The sequence below is a fragment of the Nelusetta ayraudi genome, unplaced genomic scaffold (assembly GCF_046127955.1).
Source record: "Nelusetta ayraudi isolate G7.1 ecotype Tasmania unplaced genomic scaffold, CSIRO-AGI_Nayr_v1 ptg000027l, whole genome shotgun sequence".
Taxonomy (NCBI): Eukaryota; Metazoa; Chordata; class Actinopteri; order Tetraodontiformes; family Monacanthidae; genus Nelusetta; species Nelusetta ayraudi.
Window position 1 is genome coordinate 3,464,967 of NW_027466077.1, and position 20,471 is coordinate 3,485,437.

Here is a 20,471-nt window from a genome sequence, read left to right on the forward strand (position 1 = left end):
TCTTTCAAAGCCTGCCAATGGTTCAAATGGGATATTTTTGGTTGTTGGTTGTTTTTTTTAATTATTCATAACAATGCGTATTGGATGAGAACATCCTTCGTTTATCATGTTGTCATGTAGCCTCAACCCCATAGAAATGCTACCACACACCGCTGGATTCTGGGTGGTGTTGTTCTCTTTTGAGTGCCTCAGTCATCACGGCTCCTGTAGATTTACATAGCAAACTAGAATTTATTGTTTTTTACACACACACACACACACACACACACACACACACACACACACACACGCACAGGCTATAGGAACAGGTTTCAGCAAGCTAAGATACTTAGCTACCACCAACACAAGAGCTGCAGACCAGGAAGTGAAAGGACAACATTTCTACACTTACAGACAGAGTTTAGCCATTTTCGCCTTTGCAACTACTTTAATTTCCATGTTTTAGTTTCATGGCTTTAAATTCTTGAAACTTTAAAAAAATATGCATATGCCTATGTTCAGATGTGAGAGGTCAAAAATAAACTGTGGGTATGCACCAAAATCTGAGAAATTAAGGTTAGAAAAGCATACATTTCTCTGTCTAATGTTTCCACTTGAGTTAATGTTTCTGATTGGTTCATTTTATGACACTGATACTTTGGATTATTTGACACCAAATAATTAGACAACCTCTATGTGATCTTCTCTCCTGTTAGGCACTCTATAAATGTTAATGCCCTTTTTTACTTTTCGATAAACTTCACAATGAGAACTTTTTAGAGGAACTAACTGTGGCAATATTTCCCTTTTTCGAAAGGGGACAAACATGAAAACACAGCCCTTTTTACACTTAATGGCCAAACTCTGTCTTTGCTTCTTGTCGGAACTCCACTTAACTACAGAACACAAGTCAATGAACACGACGAATAAAACAAACACCGCAGAGGAATTTAAAACCTAAAACGAGACAAAACACTGACTCATTAACACAACGAGACGGACATTATTGACCAGATACAGAAAACTATAACTGCATACATGAAAAAAAAAACTAAAAAAACTAAACAAACGTACATGATCGCTGGGCCATCACACCGTATTTGAGACTTATACTCATCTGCACCATAACCAGATATAAGATATACATTTAATATGTTTTATTCAGGCCATTTGAAACACTGAAGGGGAGCAAAAGTGGAGGGAAGCAATATGCAATGAATGCCATGTTTTTGCAATCGTTGTGAAATGTGACAGCTAACTCAAATGTCAGTTAGGTTGGGGTAACTGCCACGGAAACCAAGTTGTGACTTTGTCATGATTGCACCAAGAGTGCCAATCAAAACCAAACCTGCTCAAACAATGATGGAGTTATTAAGTTTCGGGAAACAAAGGGTAGTGTTAAAATGATTATGCCCTGCTGGTGCATATTCCATTGCATATTGCTGACCTTCAAGGGCGATGGGAGCGAGCGTGAAAAACTTTCCCTAAATAGCACTGGCTGGAGAGACGGATGCAGAGATTAAGTGACAACGGGGAGGAGGGGCGAAAAATAGCAGCGTCTTTTTTGTTTAATCCCTTGTTCGTTATAATCCCTTCGGGGCAAACCGTCCATTTTAGAAAGAAAAAGGAGGGGGCACAAGAGAAAGGAAAGCCAGAGGGGATCCGATCTGATTAAGGAGATAAAGTGCAGGAGTCTAAAGTTTTAGTCCTTGGATGAGATTTGGCAGTCCTTGCGAGGAGACAGGGTTCTCTGAGATAATACTTTTCCATGCCATAGTAGCAAACAGTCACCTCTGAGAGGTGATATCAGTCTGAAAATAGGCTTTGAATGAAGAGTGTTTTCTTTGAAGTGAGTCCATGTTCATTAAAACCCTCAGGAATACAATTCTGAACCAGCCGTGCAGGCAAATATTCCAACACATTATTAAAAAAATAAATAAATAGCTTGACCTTTCATTCCAGACATCACCTTTAAACAAGCATCAGACTAATATGATGTCTGGGACTCTTGAAAAAGTGACAGATACAATAATTCCAGTTGTAATAGGTTGATTCCTATTAAAATTGATAAGATTTCATCTGCTGCGACAAGCATGTTGTTGTTCCCGTGAAAGTCCAGGGAAACAAAGACCCAGTCCAGAGAGCGAGAGAAAAACGGGTTCCTTTTCTGTCGTAAGCGTCCCCTTTTTAGTACCAGCATAGGTCAGACTGTGTGCATTTTGTTCCTTTAACTCTGAATGTTATGCATCACAAATACGTATTTTATTACTGTTGTTATTATTCTTTTTAGAAAGTGCTTGGGAGGCTTTTAGTTCCGAGGTGTCCATGTCTCAGTGGAGCTTTTGGTCAGAGGAGGGTGCAGGGATCTGGGCTAGGGTCCTGTTGAGAGGAGCTATTGTCTTTGGATAGATGGAGACAGACGCGAACAAACCAAAGTCTTACACCCAACATTTTGTCACCGTTGTCAACATATATACTGTGAAGCCATGAAGATGCAGTCCAGGAACACTGTCAGAGCCTTTTCCAAGAGAGTCCTGTAAAAGCTCCGGTGATATGTTTCACATTAGAGAGCACTGCGGCGCTTCCCTCTTTGCCGTTCTAATGGCTAAATCCATCCGCAGCCAAGAGCAACAGTAGGTGGCCGGTAGGCGCGTTGGAGGAATGCTGCAGTGCAGAGCGCCTCAGGATGGAGGGGAGAGAGAAGCCAGGGAACAGATAAAGTACGATATGTGTGTATTTTGTGTGTTGGAGAGTGGGACAGAGAGAGAAAGACGGCTAAAAATAGATGTCGGACCTAGAAAAGGAAGACAAAAAGTGGGAGAAGAAGGTGTCACTTTAAGAGGCAGAGGGAGATGTATGACGGCGACGGCGTGCATAAGACGAGCTCCTCCGCTCTCCTCCTTGAGCCCTTTAAACGTTCCGCAGACCTTCGCCCGTCGACGTGGCGACCCTGCCCTGCCCTGCCCTGCCCTGTACCGACGCTCTTCTAGGCCACAGAGGAGATCTGTTTGTCCTCCCTGTCCTCTCCATCGGCCTCCCCGTCTCCCATCAGCGGCTGCCTCTTCTTCAGCTCCCTCTGGTACTTGGCCATCAGCGAGGCGTAGATGCAGCCGTAAGCCGCCGCCGCCACCATCATGATGCACACGATGCCGCACACCACGCCGGCAATCACCACCGTGCCGATGGCTCGGCGCACGCTCACCGGTCGATAGCGGGCACGGACGCAATCAGTCGGAGCATCCCCGCCCCCTCCTCCTCCTGCTACTCCCGTGTCGTCCCCGCCGCCGCTCTTGTCGGACGCCGGCGTGGCCCCGCCGGGGCCGAGAGCGTTCCTGCTGCAGGGAGCCCCGCCCCCCTGTCCGGATCGCGAGGCCTCGCCTCCCCCGTTCTCGTCCTCTAGTTGGAGGCAGTAGTTGAACATTTCCACTGGCACGCCGCGGATGTCCCGCCCACGCAGGTCCTTGGGTAGCGTGCACTCCACGGCGTCGACCTTACCCCCTGGCGGCGAGAGAGGGGGAGAAGATGTAAATTGACAGGAGGACGCGAGGAGGCCATTTGTGGAACAAAAAAAAAATTGCCTGTAAAATGTGAGAGGGAAGAAGACAGAGAAGTGGGAGAGGGGGAGGCGGTTGAACCAACACTCGGATGAGTCATACATCACTTAACGCTCACACAGAGTTTGTCGTGCCCTCAACGCTAAGTTGGAGATAGCCTCAACTAAGCCTTTCTATAATTCATTAGATGACATGCCAAGCTTGAGCAGAGAGAGAGTGTGTGTGTGTGTGTGTGTGTGTGCGTGCGTGCGTGTGTGTGGAAGAGAGGGTAATATCTGAGTCACTAATTCCCACAGGCGGCGCGACGGTGGAAGAGTGGGGGTAGGCGGAGGTTCGGGCTCTGTACTTTGTTAGCGTCCCTTTGCTGCTGTCATTCCCTCTCAATATTGTGTCTTACAAAGCCATTGATCTGCGCCTTTGCCAACGGAATCAATAAGATAATGGAGGAGAAGAATTGAGAAGTCCTATCAGATGGGAGAAAAAAAATAACCCATGGAATTAAGCCCTTTACATGTGACAAAAGACTCCACCTCAAACTGAGCTCACGCGCCCGAACGAGTGAACGTCTCAGCTGTGCGCGTTTGAAGTGGTTTGCAGGAGACGGAACCCAACAACAACTCTGCATTGCACATCATCTCCACTTTGTGCTGCACTGACCCTTTGCTGTTAAACTAGAAAAAAAAAAGTCTCTGCAGTTTTGATGGTGTGAAGACTATGGTAGAGTCTTCACACCTCCAACAAACACCAGAGTTGAGATGTAGTGGAATTTTATTGGGATATTTGAAGCTCACCAATGTACTTGTCGCTTATGGTACCACCAGAATCACGTTGTATCTTGACTTTGTGTCTGATAAAATATTATCTTTGCCATCTTTATTGTTGTCACCTCCGATTTTCTATTGGCTGTTAAACACTGAATGAAGACATGACGGTAAAAACATTACTCTAACATTTTAAAAATGTTCATGCCCAATTTGGGACAACACTGCTAAGGTGTTAGTATGCGCCACACACAAGGTACTGTGCTTGGACCAAGGTATTGATTTGTGATGTTGTTGTTGGCCTTGGCGTTACGTTCACAAAGTGGAGCTCAGCAGGCTGTAACAGGATGTGGCAAAGAAGGGAGTTAGTTGCAAAGCAGAAAAAAAAAACGGAGAGACGTTCCATTTGTGGAGCATTCGGGGCCCCGGGGCGCCGAGGTGAATGTAGAATTTTACACTTGAAGGGATAGCGGGGAACAGCTGTGCTTATCTGATAATTTAGCAACCGTAGCCGCTGATCTAACAAGCATGTCAGACATGGTAATGCGCATCGAAAAACAGACACAAATGAGCTCTCTCCAAGGGGGAATGCCCCCCAGCTGTCCCCACATCCTCCCGCCCTCTTGTCCCGACGCGTCGCCGAGACGCCGACGTCTGCCCAAAGCGGACGCTCACCTCGGTACAGCAGCCACTCCATCCAGTGCTTGAAATCGCGGAGGTTGCAGTCGCACTCCCAGGGGTTGTGTCCCAGTTCCAGGTGCTGTAGGTTGGCAAGCGGCTCGAACGCTGCCCTTTCCAAGCCGTGCAGCCTGTTCCCCGCTAGAGACAGCCACCTATGAAGCGGGCGGAATGGAAGTCATTTATCACGGGGAGGGGACGTGGCCTTACCCTTGAGGGGCCGTGATTATGATGGATTGGGCAAAGAGGCCAATGTTATGGCCAGTCAAATTCTTTCTAATTGTGTTGATGTGATATGCTCAATCTCGTATTGTAAAATTCCATTACGAAATAATGGAATGGAATTTTATGTTGTTGTATAGGGTACTGTTGCAATGTTTATTAATTTTGCAGAATGTTATTTCTAAGGAATGAAGTCCCTGCAAACCCTTTTGTCAGCTCTGTGGTAAACACTGAAATAGGTTTTCAAGATTCTTGCTCTCTGTTATTAAAACCATTCACCGACTGTTTTTCTTGAGAAAGAAAAACATGAGTATTCCTCGACATGTACCTGAGATTTTGTAGCTCATCCAGGAGGCCCAGAGGAACTGAGGACAGACCGTTGAGGGACAGATCTAGACTCTGAAGGCCCCCTAAACCCTGTGGAAATGTCAAAGCAAACTCGTCGGACTGATGCGGCTTTATTGGGCGCCACGAGACAAGCTACTCCTGAGGATTTAACTTCCTGCCGTGCTGATAAGTCAAGAGGCACGGCAGAGACGGCTATATTGAAATATATTGAGCATTGAAAGCGACTGTGCCGTGTAGTCTGTTTTGCTGCCGTGTGGCCCTACCTGGAAGAGTTCTCTGTCCATGACTGTCAGTGAATTGTTGTGCAGAGTCAGTCTGGTCAGGTTGGACAAGTCTCTGAATAATCCCGCTGGTAAATTATCCAGATAGTTGTTCGAGAGGTCCAGAGCCTTGAACACACACACACACACACACACGCAAAAATGACATATACCCCCTCATGTTCTTGTGCAATTATTTACACTGTAACTACTAATCCAGCCCTCTTTAATGGGGATTTCAGTTCGACAGAAACTTATAAGTGAATTAAATAAAACAAATGTAGAAACAAAAGATTTTATAAAGGAGAGTGGATGAATCAGGGCCGATTTTACTCCCTTTTTCTTACTCTAGTCGAGTAACTCATTGTTGAGTGTGTTACAGGTTGGATGTGAAATAGACGCTCTGCAGTGTTCCAGAAAGTAGCCAATCAGGGAAGTTGAGATAAATTAGGCCTTGAAACGTGTACAGTGACAGAGAAAATGATCAGCTCACATCAGCTACACAGTAAATTGACCTGATCCATTTTCCCTGGTGTGCAGGAACTGTGATTTAAACGCTGACTGTCATGAAATAGCAGCCACTGGCTGTAAGTGATGGAAGTTTATATAATAAACCTATTGGGTCATTTTAGCTGCCAGCATTCATGTGTTTTTCGCCCTCAAGCTTGAAAAAGAAAACATGAACCTTTCCAAACTTTCCAGACTTAGAACAGAGGTAGCTGGTTTACTCAATATGAGGTTTACCACAAAGTATCGCCTCTCACAGTTGCAGAGCTGACATGCAGTGTGGAAGGTCAGCGAGGCACAGCTGTACAAACAACAACAACACTGCGACGAGTACAAGACAGTGAAAACTCTAAAGAGTTTTGCGTCTGCAGACGTACCTCCAAGGTGGAGAAGTTGGAGAAGGCCGAGGCTCCCAGCGAGGCCAGCTTGTTGTTGGCCATCACCAGGGAGTGGCTCCCCGGAGGCAGGAGGTGAAGGGGAGGCAGGGAGGAGAGACCCCGGCCCCCGCAGTCCACCAGGCCGTCCAAGTAACAGAGGCAGGGGGGCGGGCAGGAGAGGGCAGCCGGCAGCAGCGCCGGCGTGAGGCAGAGGACGCAGAGAAACGCTGCAGGGCGAAAGAGAGGGAGGAATCAGAATAATCAAGATGACAGAATTTTTTTTATTGACTAATGGGTAATTTTATCAATTAATTTAATTTCTTAAGCAGCAGAACAAGACCTCACTGGCTTCAACAGTCTTAGCAGCTTAGATTGGAAGAATGACCTTCCTATGGCCACGTCTCAAAGCTGGAAAAACTGTATATTTCCATTTGGGGCCCCATTCCCAGTAACCACACGGAGGTCAGACGCAGCGATTGGCTGTGCAATCACAAGTGATCATCTTTGCTTGGCTCAAGCATTTTGGAAAAGATTAGTCACATTCTCTGCAAAGAAATCCCTCCAGAGCCTGAAACACATCGGCGGTCTGATTCTGCAGAGTCACAAAAACCAAATCTTCTTTTAAATAGAAGAAAATGGATCTCAGTGTTTTGTGTTTACAATTATGTGTGTGTCTGTGTGTGTCTGTGTGTGTGTGTGTGTGTGTGTGTGTGTGTGTGTGTGTGTGCATGTGCGTGTGTTTGTGTGTGTGACACGGAAATCCCCACATTTTACTTTTACTATCAGCACATTTTGTTCTGGCTGACTGCAGTTATTTGATCATTTTCACTCATTTACCCCTTTTTGGGATTTCTCTACTGTTGTTTTTCGAACAAACCTGTGGCCGCAGCTGCCTTCCAACTTTCCAATATTAATCTTTTATTTGCCTATTTTGTCGTTATTCTTGGTATTATATTTTCAGACTTTATTTGCTTCGAAATCTCGTGCCAACTAATCTGCTCTCTGAAGTCCATTCCTGTGGCCGCTCCTCATATTTTCCTGCATGTGTTTTTCCGTCCGCTCTTGTCTGCGTGTGATTCTCTTGACTCTATAATTTTCTGTCCCCCACTTGAGGCTCTTTATCTTTCCCATTCCCTTTCTTAGTGCTGCTCTGTATTCCCTCAGTGTCTTGTTACAGTGGCTGACTTTGTTTCCGTCCAATGGCTTATCAAGGCGACTTGCGCTTTATCTCTGTGTGCATATGTGTGTGTTTATGGGAACGCACTTTTTGTGCGTGTGTGTGTGTGTGTGTGTGTGTGTGTGTGTGTGTGTAAAGCACCACCAAAGCGTGATATTAAGAAAACTACTCTGTCTCTACTCCAGACACAGACGCAGCACTTTTCACCTCCCTGACAAGGCTGCCTGCCTCACCAGCAGATTTTATCTCTTGCATCATCTGCATATAATTAGCATCCATTTCTCAGCATGCGATTGCCTTTTGTCACGCCACGTCTCACCCACTCCCTGGTTGTTGTGCCTTCGCTCTTTGTGCAAGTCCATCTGTTTGGCTGCGGATGTGTTTTCGCTCTCGTTTTCTCTCTCCTTCCTGCCCAATCGCATTAATTCCCTTTACACCGCGCACATTGGCCGTCTGGTGCAAAAGCGTGATGAAACTCTGGGAAACAACCCTTTACTGCCCAGAACTCAGGGCGATATTCGAGAGAAATTGATAAAAAGAAACGCTGTGAATATCTTTCACATTTGAGCGATTGCATAATGAGAGTCATATCATCCTTCTACAATAACTGGCCTTCGCTGCAGGCCACCGTGCCTCATCGCTGATATGAGATTTGAAACGCTGCCCGCTGAAGGATAATCCAGAGGATATGTTATAGTTCCAGATTAAAGAACAGGCATTTTGTTTTAAATTCACATAAGAACTTGTAATGAGATTTTGCAAAAAATATATAAATAAATCCACTTTGCCAATGTTTGATATCAGTATAATGTGTCTCTAGGTTGTCAATAACAAGAAATAGGTATTTGTGCCATAGAGTTTCAGCAGTAAACTAAAAACCAGCATTTTTTCATTGGGCTTTAAAACCTAATGTTTTCTGGAGTTTCTGGTGTGTTCATTAGTGTAAGTCTGCTCCACCTGAGTCTGTGTTAAGAAAGAAAAAAACCCCTGAAGAAATGAAGATGAGGCACTTATAAGTCAGTCATCTTTCACATGTCTTGCCAAGCCAACACCGTGAAATAATTGCACCATGCAGCACTTTTGTAAAAACCCTATTAAGTGTGTTGTGCCCTTCTAGGTGCACACGCACAAATGGCAGTCAAAAAATAGAAACTTTTTACCTGGCAGACAGGACACGACCTCCCTCAGAACACGCCACCGCCTCATTTTGCATTCTGAAAGTAAAAAATGTCGAAGTGGAGCGCAGCCCACGGCCGGGAGAAAAGATCAATGCTGTGCCACGTCTCCCCTGTTCACATCCCGTCACATAATCCTAATCTCTCGGAAAATGAAGTGCACTTCAAAAATAGCAGGAGGAGGAGAAGAGATTTTGGAGTATCCTGAAGCGTCCTGAGCTGAGCCTCACTTTGTAGTGAGAGGGCCAATCTTTGAGTGAAGCGGCTTATTTTTTGGATTCTGGAAGGATGCTCGCTCTGCGCCGTGGCTGCAAATTTCTTATTAGCGGTTAAAAAAAAAAAAAAAGGTGCTTTTGCTTCACAAAAGGAGATTTGTGAGGACAATGGCCCGGAGGTGGAAGCACGGTTACACAACTGCAGCAGCGTGCAGGAGAGCCAAGCCCAGGTTTTTTTTCTTTTCCCCCTGCTCCTCTCACTCAAATGATTTCATGTTGGAGAGTGCAGTCATCCCAGTGCACCATTCATGTCTCACATTTTGTGCTGTGGGAGACCATAACAGCGGTATTCCCACACTCCCCTTGTCCTCTCCTCTCCTGTCCTTTTCTCTTACTGTACAACTACGTGCGAGTCCCACTCATCCATCCCCTCAGCGCTGAGGCCCATCGTCCAACATTTATGAGCGGCTTTTTTAGCCTCTCTTACGGAGGAGGTGCTCGCTGTGTTTTTCGTCTTATTTTAGCCGCTACCCGGTCCACAGTAGCCCTGCAGTTTCCTGCCTGGCAAAAAAAAAAAAAAAGCCAGAAGGAAAAGTAATTCAGCCACAGTGCTGGGAAGAAAGGGAAGCCCAGTCGCAAAATGTGCTGGAGTGGCTCTTTGCAGTTTAATTCAGTCCAAACAGACTCCAACAGACTAAATCTTTTATAAGAATTCCCCTCAAACACTTGCTGTTAAAAAAAAAGTGCTGACATTTTTGGCAAATGTATGCTGGCAAATGGTCTCAGAGATGGGAAACAAACTGAGACAGGCATTAAAATGCAACACCATGTTCCTGCTTGATTGAGGCAAGACTACAGAAGTAAGTCGAACCACTGCAGTGCCCATAAGGCACCGCCCGCCCTCATCCACTCGTCAGATATGACAGTTTGTAAAAGATTTATGGTCAAAGCAGCTGGCGAACAAGCAGGATTGTGATAGAAAATGTTGAATCAATCGATTCTCTTGTGGTCTTTCTACTTTCAAATGGAACATAATCATCAGCTATCGTCACACACACAACAGGTACATGTGGTTGTCTTTCAGTTTTTGCCACTGCACCTGCGTGATTCTCACACTTTTCAGTTTTTTAAAATTCTTTCCAAGCAATATCTTCTCCGGTGACATCTGACTTATTTGGCACCTGTGACCACGGTGGGTGATGTTTGACAGCGTCTCCTAGACGACGGCGTCCCAACAACCCTGTGGCTTCAGCTGTCTGTAAGCTTATATCCAGGGGCCTCTGGGTGACACCAGAACCCGGCAATGATGTCATGGCCGGCGTTCCCGTGAGCTAACTGAGCACTGCTGCATGTTACCAGCGGGTGGCAAGCTTTTTTTCCATGCGATCTACACAATCACCGCGATCCTATTACCAGAAGGACCAGCTGTCCTCTGTGTGGTGCGCTCGCTCGCCTCTGTTTAATAACTCTTTAATGCTTAGTGAGATCCTCCGTGCGGGGGTCTGACCCACATCAGTCCTGCCGCTGCAGAGAAGCCGAACTTAAGATTTGACTCCTCTGACATCGGGTCCATTAACTGGTGTAGCGTGTGATTAGACCTCATTGAACATAAGGACCCCTGTGTTAGCTGTGGTAAAGTTAAAAGTCCCATATGATGCCGTAATTAGAGTGAAGCCGGTCCTTCACTTCCTATTCCCTTCAAGTTTTTGCTCCACTTTTCTGAAAATGTGTGCAAAAAAGCACTTTTTGGATATAAGACCTCCTAGCGGCCTTCTTGTTTTTTTCTCCCATCTTAAACTTGTGCAAGATACAAGAAAAACATCTGTTTTAGCACGAAAATACCAGCCGAGTGTTTCTGTAGGAGGCTGTAAACAGAGGGCTAAATCAGCAGGTTCCTTTGGGACACTTAACCTTTTTGTGAAAAACAAAGAGCTGCTTTTAAATGCATAACATCGTGGCTGTCAAGTGTTTTCCCACCTCTGCTTGCTGCTAAACCTGTTCGGCGCTGCCGTGTGTGCATAATTTGTCTGAGGGGGAGCAGGAGGAGGAGGAGGGTCATTACAATGCTTGATCTCCGCTGTTACCCGAGACCTCATTTAGTCAGCAGATGGAAAACAGCCAGCCAGTCTGCCTGCTTGTGTGTGTTTGTGTGTGTGCGCATTTGAATGAGCTGCAACATCTTTCTATATGCAGTCTTTTTTTCTCTCTAAGACTCCATATGAGAGGCAACAAAAAAAAAAAACGATTACGCAAAGTAATATCAAGGCCCCGGCAGTGGCGCCGCGTTATTACAACAAGGGCAAGGTAATGCTTTGTTACCGTAGCAACCAGGTTCCGTCGACGACATTTAAATTAAAAACAAGGTTGTGACGGGCACGTTGGGAGGAAAGTTTTTGTGGTTTCCAGTGAGCATTATCCTCTTTAACCCACATTGTCTCTCAGCCTCCCTGTTTGCCTTTTTTAGAGATGTACACAACGTGCTGACTCACACACACGCACGCCAACAGCACGCGTGCGCGCTTAAATGCACCGAGATGCGAGCAGGTGAGGATAAGAAAGAGAGGAAACGGAGGGTTTAGCCTGCGCTCCTGCTGACAGTGGAGTCGGGGAGGGCTGCAGAGTGTGTTTTTTTAGTACTTCCTCAGGCCCTGAGGGATTACTTCCAATATTTTTTTCTATTTTGCGCTTACCCCCTCCTCTGTTTACTCCGGTGCCCTCATCCACTTCTTCCCTATCTCCGCTCTCTCCCTCTGTCTCCCTTGTCCAAACCTCGCACGGCGGATGCTGTCGCGATAAGGTAAAGAAAAAAAAAAAAACGGGGAAAAATGGGTAGCGGCAAATGGGCGGTGACGAGGCTCCTAGTTTCACCCCCTTCGCTTAAATGCCTCGCGTCACCTGCGGCCGTCGCATCGCACTTGATGACATTGTTATGCCGATATCATCTATTAATTAGCGTGGCTGGCAGGTAATGCGAGGCCAGGAGGCGATTGAGGGGGACGGAGAGCAGTCACGGCTAACCGACTGAGACGCCGTCCTTCACATCTTTTTACGGTCGTGCATCATTCTTCCACATAATGATGAATTTACAATCGTTTTCTCCTGGCCACTTCATTGCATCTCCCAAGGCTGCGCGTGTCCAGTATTTGTCAGAGAAAAGTGTCAGACGCTTGGCCTCCAAGGCCGGGTCCACATACGTATGACCGGAATAGGAGAGAGTCATGCCGGGGTGCTGGTGGAAGGACAGACAGGCAGTTGGTATTGATCCAGGATGCTGTTTTATACCAAACAGTTTTTCAGTTTTTAACCGTCTTTGCCAGCGTTTACAACCGCGTGTTTATTCGCATTGTGTCCGTCGGCTCTTTGCACTCGAGGTCACCTCCGCCGCACAGTGACAGCAGCAAACAACACTTTTAATTCCTCAATCACAGGCCACTCCAGAGGTCAGGGGTCAGCACCCCCTGACAGCCTCTGTTTCCTGGAAAAATCAATGCGGCACACACCGCCTGTCAAAAAGGGATAAGACTTTAATTCCTTGCCGTTTGAAAGTCCTTTGTGAATTAAATTTGCACATGTGAGGCCCGCCTCTCCAACTATTACGATAATTAAAACAAGTACTTGTCACATGCCTGACTTTGCCAAAGTGCTTTGGTGGGGCTGTCAACAAGCTGTCATTCGGGTATTAATTTGACTCCTATTTTTAACGTAGCAGCGTGTGACGGGATCAGGCGCCACTCCAAACCAAGCACGGCACACACACGCATTAGCGAAGTGTAGATATACATAGATGCACTTGAATCGGAGCTGCGCTTACAGTTAATGCATTTTATATTAGCTCTTTTTTTTTTAAAGCCCTACAAAAGCAGTGCACATAATTATGGATGTGGCAATATTAAAAAAAAAAAAAAAAAAAAAAGTATGGTGTGTTTGGCTCTGCTACTGGATTTTTCTAAGTGAGTGCAGTGCCAGGGATACTGGGTGTCCAAATGGTCATGGGAGTAACTGCAGTCACCTCTTCCCTTCACCACCTTGCCTCACTGCTGCCTGAGGAAAAAACACTCCAAACACTCGTATGTCTACTCGTGAGACGCTTTTGTCTCTCCAGCACTGCAAAGTTCAGCCTGGAACAGTGGGTTCCAGCTCACGGCGGCAGCTCTGTTCTGACCTCCTCTTCCTCCTCCCCTCCGCCTCTCGCGGTACATTACAGCCGTAACCAGAATCGCGGCGTTGCGGCGGTTACCGAGGCCGAATGTTTTAACCTCGGCCGCCGTCTTAGCGCCCCCTTCAAAGCCAAATCCTTTCGCCCTCTCCTCCCTCCGTCATTTTCTCCACCACTCTTTTCATTAGAAGCGATGTGGCCAGTTAATCTGCCGGCTTTGTTTGGGGACCGCCGCAAGGTGCGTAAACACTCGTGCGTGCGCACACACGGCACACGCAGCTAAGCCGCAGCGTGGGATGAGTCAGTCTGCAGAGACTTTGAAACCCTGGAGCTGCCATATGGTCTCGTAGACGACTCCGTTCTCCCCCCCTCATCTCTCATCTCTCTTTTCCTCGCCGGCTCTTCTGCTCCACCGCATCCTCTTTGATCCAGCACCCCCTCCACTGTGTCTACCCATCGTGACGACCCCCTCTCGCTTGCACACCCTCTTCCTTTTGTCTTGCACGAACTTTATCCGCTTTTCACTTTCATGCATCTTATTTTGTGGTCCAGTTTTTTGAAGCCTCACTTGTGCTTCTAAGGCTTTGAAGGCTTGATTAGTGGTTATTAATACTCTGTATGTTTAAGCTACTGTCAAACCATTTTGTTCAACATCTATTCCACTATCTTGACAGCATAATAGCTAAACTCATAATACCTAAATTGATAATAGTCCATGTTCCCAATGAACTGCAATTGAGCACATCCATGGTGCGCAGTCTGCACAAACTTTAATGGGTGATGGCTCAAAGCTGGCTTCGAGAGCTCTAATTTACGAAATAGTTCAAATAGCTCTCTTGTCTCATTTGGACTGCAGCGTCGCAGTCGTGCCGTCGTTAGTTTGCAGTTTAAAAGATGTGCCACACTTGCTGGATCTTCCGGAGTTCATTTTCAAATGATGCGATGCACGTCGTGCTCGAAGTATAACAGCGCAGATTGTGAGTGAGAGAGAGAAAAAAAAACAGACACTGAGGAAACATCTGTTGTGACAATGCCCAGTAATTTTTAGCAATTTGAATTACGTGTCAAAAAAGAATATTTAAAACAGGCAGCGGGCACTTTGGCAGTATTTTCTTACATCCTTTGCCAGAAAGATAATTGCGCTGGAGAGACACTGAGACTGATAGGGAATATTTTGATGACTGAGGGAGAATGCTTTTGATTCATGTTCCTCGCAATAACCCTAATGTAATATTTATGGCGATAAGGCAAAATGAAAAGCGCAGCGAGGGAGGGATGTGGGGGTTGGGGGACTGGCGCGATAACGCAGTTATATTGATCTGAAGTTATTGCACAGTTAAACAGGAGGGTGAAGAAAAAGGCCGAGGGCGGGGCGGGAAGACAAAAGAGAAGGTGCGAATGTAAGGGAGACGAAAGGAGCCGAGAGTTTCGGGGAGGAAGGCGCATCGACTTGGAGGACGTGCCGCGGCTCTGACAGTGCTGGCCTGTTATTTAGTGTCCCCCGTGTTTCTGCTGCGGGTTGTGGAGGTGTTGTTGCCAGACACCTCTGGAAAAAAAAACAAAAAAAACCCAAGCCTTCTCCTGCAGGAAACACAAACATCCCTGCTCGCTCACTCCCTGCAAAGTTTTATTTCCTGCCGTTATGCCGCAGCAAGCCTGCGTCCCGTCGGGCGGGTGAAGAAAAATAGCCTCCACGTTTCGCCCATTTACTGAAGAGGTGTCTGGAATCTCTCTCCTGGAAAAAAAACTGAATCTGGCCGCTCCCATAGAAACAGACACGCGTCACTTTGCCCCGCCTGCCCGAATTCTGCTGGGTTTTTCATTCTCGACCCCGAGACAGCGGTGGGGAATAGGAGGAAGGGCGGGGGGGGGGGGGGGGGGGGTACAGGAAGTAGCAGAACAAATAAGTCGCAAACAAGAGACCCAGAGGAGAATGACTGCGGCGAGAAAGAACACAAAAGGATGTGCAGAAGAAGAAGAAAGGGGAGGGAGGCAAAGCACACAAATAACCTGCAGCTCTCACTCCATCCTTCCCCCACCACTGTTGTTGTTCCTACAGACTGCGGGCTGTACTCACGCTGTGGCATCTGACTGGGGCGGGAGCACTTGGCACGTGGCCACGACATGCTTAGTGCCTGCATTCACACTCCACTGTGTGTGTGTGTGTGTGTGTGTGTGTGTGTGTGTGTGTGTGTGTGTGTGAGCGTGTGTGTATGTGTGTGTCTTTGCAGAGGACATTAGCAGCTGTCAAAACAGACAGTGTTCATCCCTTCATGTCTGGTTGGGACGGCCATGATCGATGGCCAGATGAAGCAGAGTTGACTGGGAGCAGGCCAGAGCCGTCCTTCTTTTCAGTGACACCTTCTTTTTTTTTTTTACCATTTGTTGTGCTCTTTCTTTTTTCTTTCGTTTCTTCTTCTTCTTTTTTGCCCTGTTGCCAACTCACCCAGTCTGGCCAGGCGGCGGGTGGCAGAGCCGGCCGAGAGCAGGGCCGCGGCCCCGGGGGGGTGGGCGTGCGGGAGCATGACACAGCCTCGCCTGCCTCTGTCAGAGGGAGTGGGGGCGGGGCTTACGAGGCTGGCATCGGGCCCGCCCGCGCCTGTTTGCGAGGGTCCGCGCCGGAGCACCTTAATGGGAGAGAAAAGCAGACGGAGACAGAAAAAACAGATGAGACGAGACTGACAGGGAATCCGACCGTAGCTTACGAGAATTTTCAGGCTGTTTTGGTGTCGCCGACACACCGGCTGGATGCTGTGGAAGTGAGAAAAGGCTTCGTGCATTCATCAGAACGGTTATCACCGTCCACCCCTTCCCCCTGTGCGTACGTGCACGTGCGTCACAGGCTGGTATTTCGCAGGCATGAATAATGGATGCGTGTCTTTGGCAGTTCACACAATCGGTTTGCCTTTTCCCACAGACGGACCACCGGCTGCGACTGTCTGGCACCGCAGACTGACAGCCGAGAGCGACGCAAAGCAAAAACAAAAAGAAATGGCACAGGAGGAGAGCGACGAGTTAAGAGGAGCGGCGTAGACGGGGAAAACAAACAGCAAGGGGGGCGAGAATCACAAGCGCACGCGCTTAGGAAGGAAAGCCCAAAAAAAGATTGAGTCAGCTTTTTGGCGCTGGATGTTGCTCGCTGCAGTCGTCCCAGACATGTTGCGAGCAGATCATTTACTGTTAAACAGGGTTGTTTTTTTTTGAGGAATAATGATCTAGTAATTCACAAAGAAATGGAAAAGAAAAGAAATCGATAAACGCTTCAAACGCAGCATCTATAATCGGCAGGCCTGAGGAAAACCCGCCGTGATCAGCTTGTCACCTTGATTTATTCACGCTTGCGATTTTGATCGTTTCCTTTCCCGCACTGAAAGTGTCGCCGAGTAAATTCTGTAAGATGTATTGAAGGAACGGCCCTGCTCCAAGTGCAGCGGCTAAATGAAGCATCGCTCCCATGCTATGAAAAGATGAGCCCTCTTGTCGCTGCTGAGTCGTTACAGTGTTGTTTTTCAGCACAAATTACAGCAGCAGAAAGCTTTGTCACCTGACTGATGCACACCACTGACTCGCACCTCCTGGGGACGTCTCTGCACTTTTAAGAATCGCTGCGTGGCTTCCGCAATATCCAACTTTTTATTATTTTTTCTGCTTCTGAAGCATCATTAAAAGCCTGATCAGCGATGTGTGAAACGTCCCACTAATCACATTAGACTGTTGTTTATAGTTTTGCTGTTTGGAGGAAGAAAACTTGTTCCCCTGCATGGCTCATTTCGCCCGTTAAGTTCAATCTTTGCCGACGTGCAAATTGCACAGCACTTTTTCGTACCCACGCGTGGCGATTATGCAAATGAGCACCTGTGGCTCAGGTTGACGATTGCGTGTGTGCAGGGAGGGAACCTGGAAAAGAGGGATGTGTGACAAATGGATACAGATGAAGACAGACAACCCTTGAGTGCGCGTTTTCACGCGGGCCCGAAGTGCAGTCGCTTCCAAAAGTGCCGCTCATTAATCTGCAGAGTGTCAGCACGTCATTTACAACCGCTTATATGTGAGTGAGTGGGAACGGGAGGGCGGGGCGGGGAAACAGGAGGAGCGCAGATGGAAAAACAAGCGGTAAGCGGCTTACAGTTAAAAATACGATGCAACTTTTAACAGGAATTTTTTAGATTGTTTTAAAGTTGGTAAAAAGGAGGCGGAAAGAAATTCTGCTCGGTGTTCACACAGGTGGATATGAGCAGTAGGTGGCGTGCACTGCTTTAGCAGAAGAAGACTGAGCGACGTGAAGGTGATTATTTTCAAAAATTTAATTCAAAAGTAATTTTTACATTATTTGAAATGTTGTTTTTCCTCACTTCCCATTTCCGTTGCACCTACATTTCCCTTTTTGTCAGTACGACAACATTTTCTTCTTCTCAGCGTAAAATCGTTTTCTTCACAGGTTTTCATGAAGGCTTTTGCATGCACAAACTGATATGGAGCCGAGTAAGAAACAAGTGGAGAACATTTAAATGCCCCTCAGCAGCTCGTGACTGCGGGTCTGTGTGCACGGGCGGCTGCGTGAGCGCGCTGCCTCGTGTGTTTGTGCTGTCGTGATTGCTATTAGTGCCGTGCCAGATGCTGCACAAAATCTATAGCTCGTCTCACAGCCTGCCCCCCACCCCCAGTCCCCCTCTCCCCCACTCCCCCTCCCCCCCCTTCTCTGCCCTCTGCCACCGTCGCCTTCGCCGTTCACTCCTTGATGGAGGAGCACGGCCACGTTTCGGCGATATTAGGCAGATGGATTTCCCTGCTTGTGATTAAAGTCACATTAGTCGAGCTCTGCTGGGAAATTCCGGTTGTTCTTTTTAAGTTAGCGTGCCAGCTTCATTAGGAGGGGGAGAAAAATCTAGAAGATGAGCGGAGCAAGAAGGCCGTCTTTGAATTTGAAACCCTTTCTTGGTATTTTATTCCATTAAATGTTTTAGCTTAACTTTCCAAGATGGCCTAACGGCCTGACTTGGAATGTTTCCAAGGGAAAATAGATAATAAGTGCTTTTAATTAGCAAAAGTCACTCACTTTTTTCATTAATTAATCTTTTTTTTTTTTTTTTTAATTGCACCACATGAGACATCAGAAAACACGTTGTTTTCTTACCACTAGATGCTGCTATATCTTCCACACTGGGCCTAAAAATAAGTCTAAATAAGTCCTTTCCCCTGAGTTCCAGTGTCTGGATGTGCTGTAGCTCTCACTCCGCTGTTATTGTTCTGCTCTGCCGATACAGAAACGCGGGCGAGGCAACTTTGGCTGGTGTTACTTCACATTGCTATGCCAAAAGTGTTGCCTGCCCAGCGTGCACGGCTGCTGGGACTGCCTTCAGACGGAGCGGTGCAGGTGTCGGAAATGTTCCCCCTGCAGTTCGCAGCTCCCCGTTCAGCCCTCAGTTCTCAGCATGCTAAATAGGTGCCGAGCTATTTCCAGAAAGCCTTTTTTTACCAGTTTGACCCGGACACTGGAGCAAGCCAAAATCCACAAACACACGTGTAAATACCAAAGCAGACTGCATGCTCCGGAATCAAGTAACACCTCCTCTTCTTTCTTCCTCTTCTCCTCTTCACCCATCTCCTCTTCCTCTTCCTCTCCTCTCTTTTCATCCTGTTTATCCCGCTAACTGCTTCCTGTCCGCACTTAAGCCGGATTTATACTCCGCAGGCTCACAAATTTAACAACTCGCCCTAGGGGACTCGGATAACAAGCAAAGACCACCAGCTGTGGTTGGTCAGCTCAGGCTGCTCATGTTTTCTCCCAGAATGGTCAGAATGATGGCAGTAATGATTGACAAGCAAAGAGAGGTTCAGATGGTCTAATACTGTTGATAGTAAACAAGTTTTCCTACCTGCCTATGCTGGATTCTGAAGGAACGGCTTAAATATATCTGTCTTGTGCACATCTGTCTGTCTGTAAGTGTTTTTCCCACAACTGGGCCACTCGTGACCTTTTTAATTCATCATCCCCCTTACATCCTTGATTGGCTGAGCTTCCAATCAATGGAAAAATTTGTCCAATTTGCCGCCAAATTGATCTCCCTCCACGCAAAGAGAGAATGGCTCGCCGTGTGTGAAGGAACGTGTATTTGCATGTGCACGTGGGGTTGCTGAGCGCAGAGTGACAGCGCAGCCATGAGCACACTGTACAGTCCTCTGCCTCCAGCTCTACCTTCGTGCGCACTTGCTCTGTTTGTGTTATTTGAACTTAAGTTGAAAGCTGGGTGAAAAAAAATGTACAATTTTGAATAACAAGTACAGTCGCGATCGGCTTTCCCGCATCAAGGACGATGTCTGCGCAGCGTGCAGACAGAAGAAGGAGGCAGCCTCGCTTCCCTGAAATGAATTTTTAAAGGCCTCGCCACAGAGGAGAGGAGAGACTTTAACACAAACACCAAAGTGGATGCCAATAGCTTGACAAGTGGAGCCACATATGTGCTGACAGGCGCATGGTGCAAAAATATGTCCTGATCTATAGTTACACGTCCGTGCTGGCATGCAGACGCATGCTGCACATAAACACACACACTCACACGTTGTCGGCCTGTGCACAGATCCTGAAACAGACATGTGAGGTCTGGACAGACTGAATACTTGAGAGGATAGCCAGAATAAAATTAAAAAACAACATGAGAATTTAGCTATTGGCCTTTTCTTGATTTGTAAAAAGTAGAATTTAACATTAGTGTCACAAATCAGCCATTTTATTTTTCACGGCAAGTTTTACTGCGCTGTTGTGAAGACGAAAAATCCCCAAAATTGAAAGGTTTTTCTGTATTTAAAATGGTGGAATTTGCTGAGTGTCTTCAGCTGTCAAGCAGCAGCCAACGACGCAGGAAGCTAGTGACAGTTTGAAGTGCATGAGACAGCTCTTGCGTTACTTCAAGGACATTCAGACAATTTCCAATTAATTGGTGTCGAATGTAGAGAGGCACAAGAGCCCAGGCTGCGTACATTAGAGTGGAATGAATGCCTCACACCCATTACATTGTCGTATAATCACAGTGCAGCTCTGGCAAGTCAATCATTTTAATTTGG

The 20,471-nt window shown here is 46.9% G+C and overlaps 2 protein-coding genes across 2 annotated transcripts in view; one reads left to right on the forward strand and one right to left on the reverse strand.

Moving 5' to 3' along the window:
- Positions 1–20,471, forward strand: part of cacna2d4a (calcium channel, voltage-dependent, alpha 2/delta subunit 4a) — a 63,618-nt gene that overhangs the window by 20,999 nt on the left and 22,148 nt on the right. The gene's annotated exons all lie outside the window — the stretch shown is intronic.
- Positions 1,122–19,534, reverse strand: lrtm2a (leucine rich repeat transmembrane protein 2a). The gene is made up of 7 exons (XM_076030157.1): positions 18,544–19,534; positions 15,856–16,036; positions 6,687–6,913; positions 5,806–5,931; positions 5,523–5,611; positions 4,970–5,127; positions 1,122–3,477 (listed from the first exon to the last, which is right to left on the reverse strand). The coding sequence occupies exons 2-7, from the start codon at positions 15,932–15,934 to the stop codon at positions 2,966–2,968; spliced, it is 1,191 nt and encodes a 396-aa protein (XP_075886272.1). The 5' UTR covers positions 15,935–16,036; positions 18,544–19,534; the 3' UTR covers positions 1,122–2,965.

Bases quoted from the DNA above. Each gene is read 5' to 3' on its own strand.
- lrtm2a (XM_076030157.1), bottom strand. From the start codon at position 15,934: ATGCTCCCGCACGCCCACCCCCCCGGGGCCGCGGCCCTGCTCTCGGCC. The intron at 6,914-15,855 runs GTGAGTTGGCAA...TTCGCCCTGCAG, and splicing joins CCGCCGCCTGGCCAGACTGG to CGTTTCTCTGCGTCCTCTGC. The intron at 3,478-4,969 runs GTGAGCGTCCGC...TCTCGCCGCCAG, and splicing joins GGAGTGGCTGCTGTACCGAG to GGGGTAAGGTCGACGCCGTG.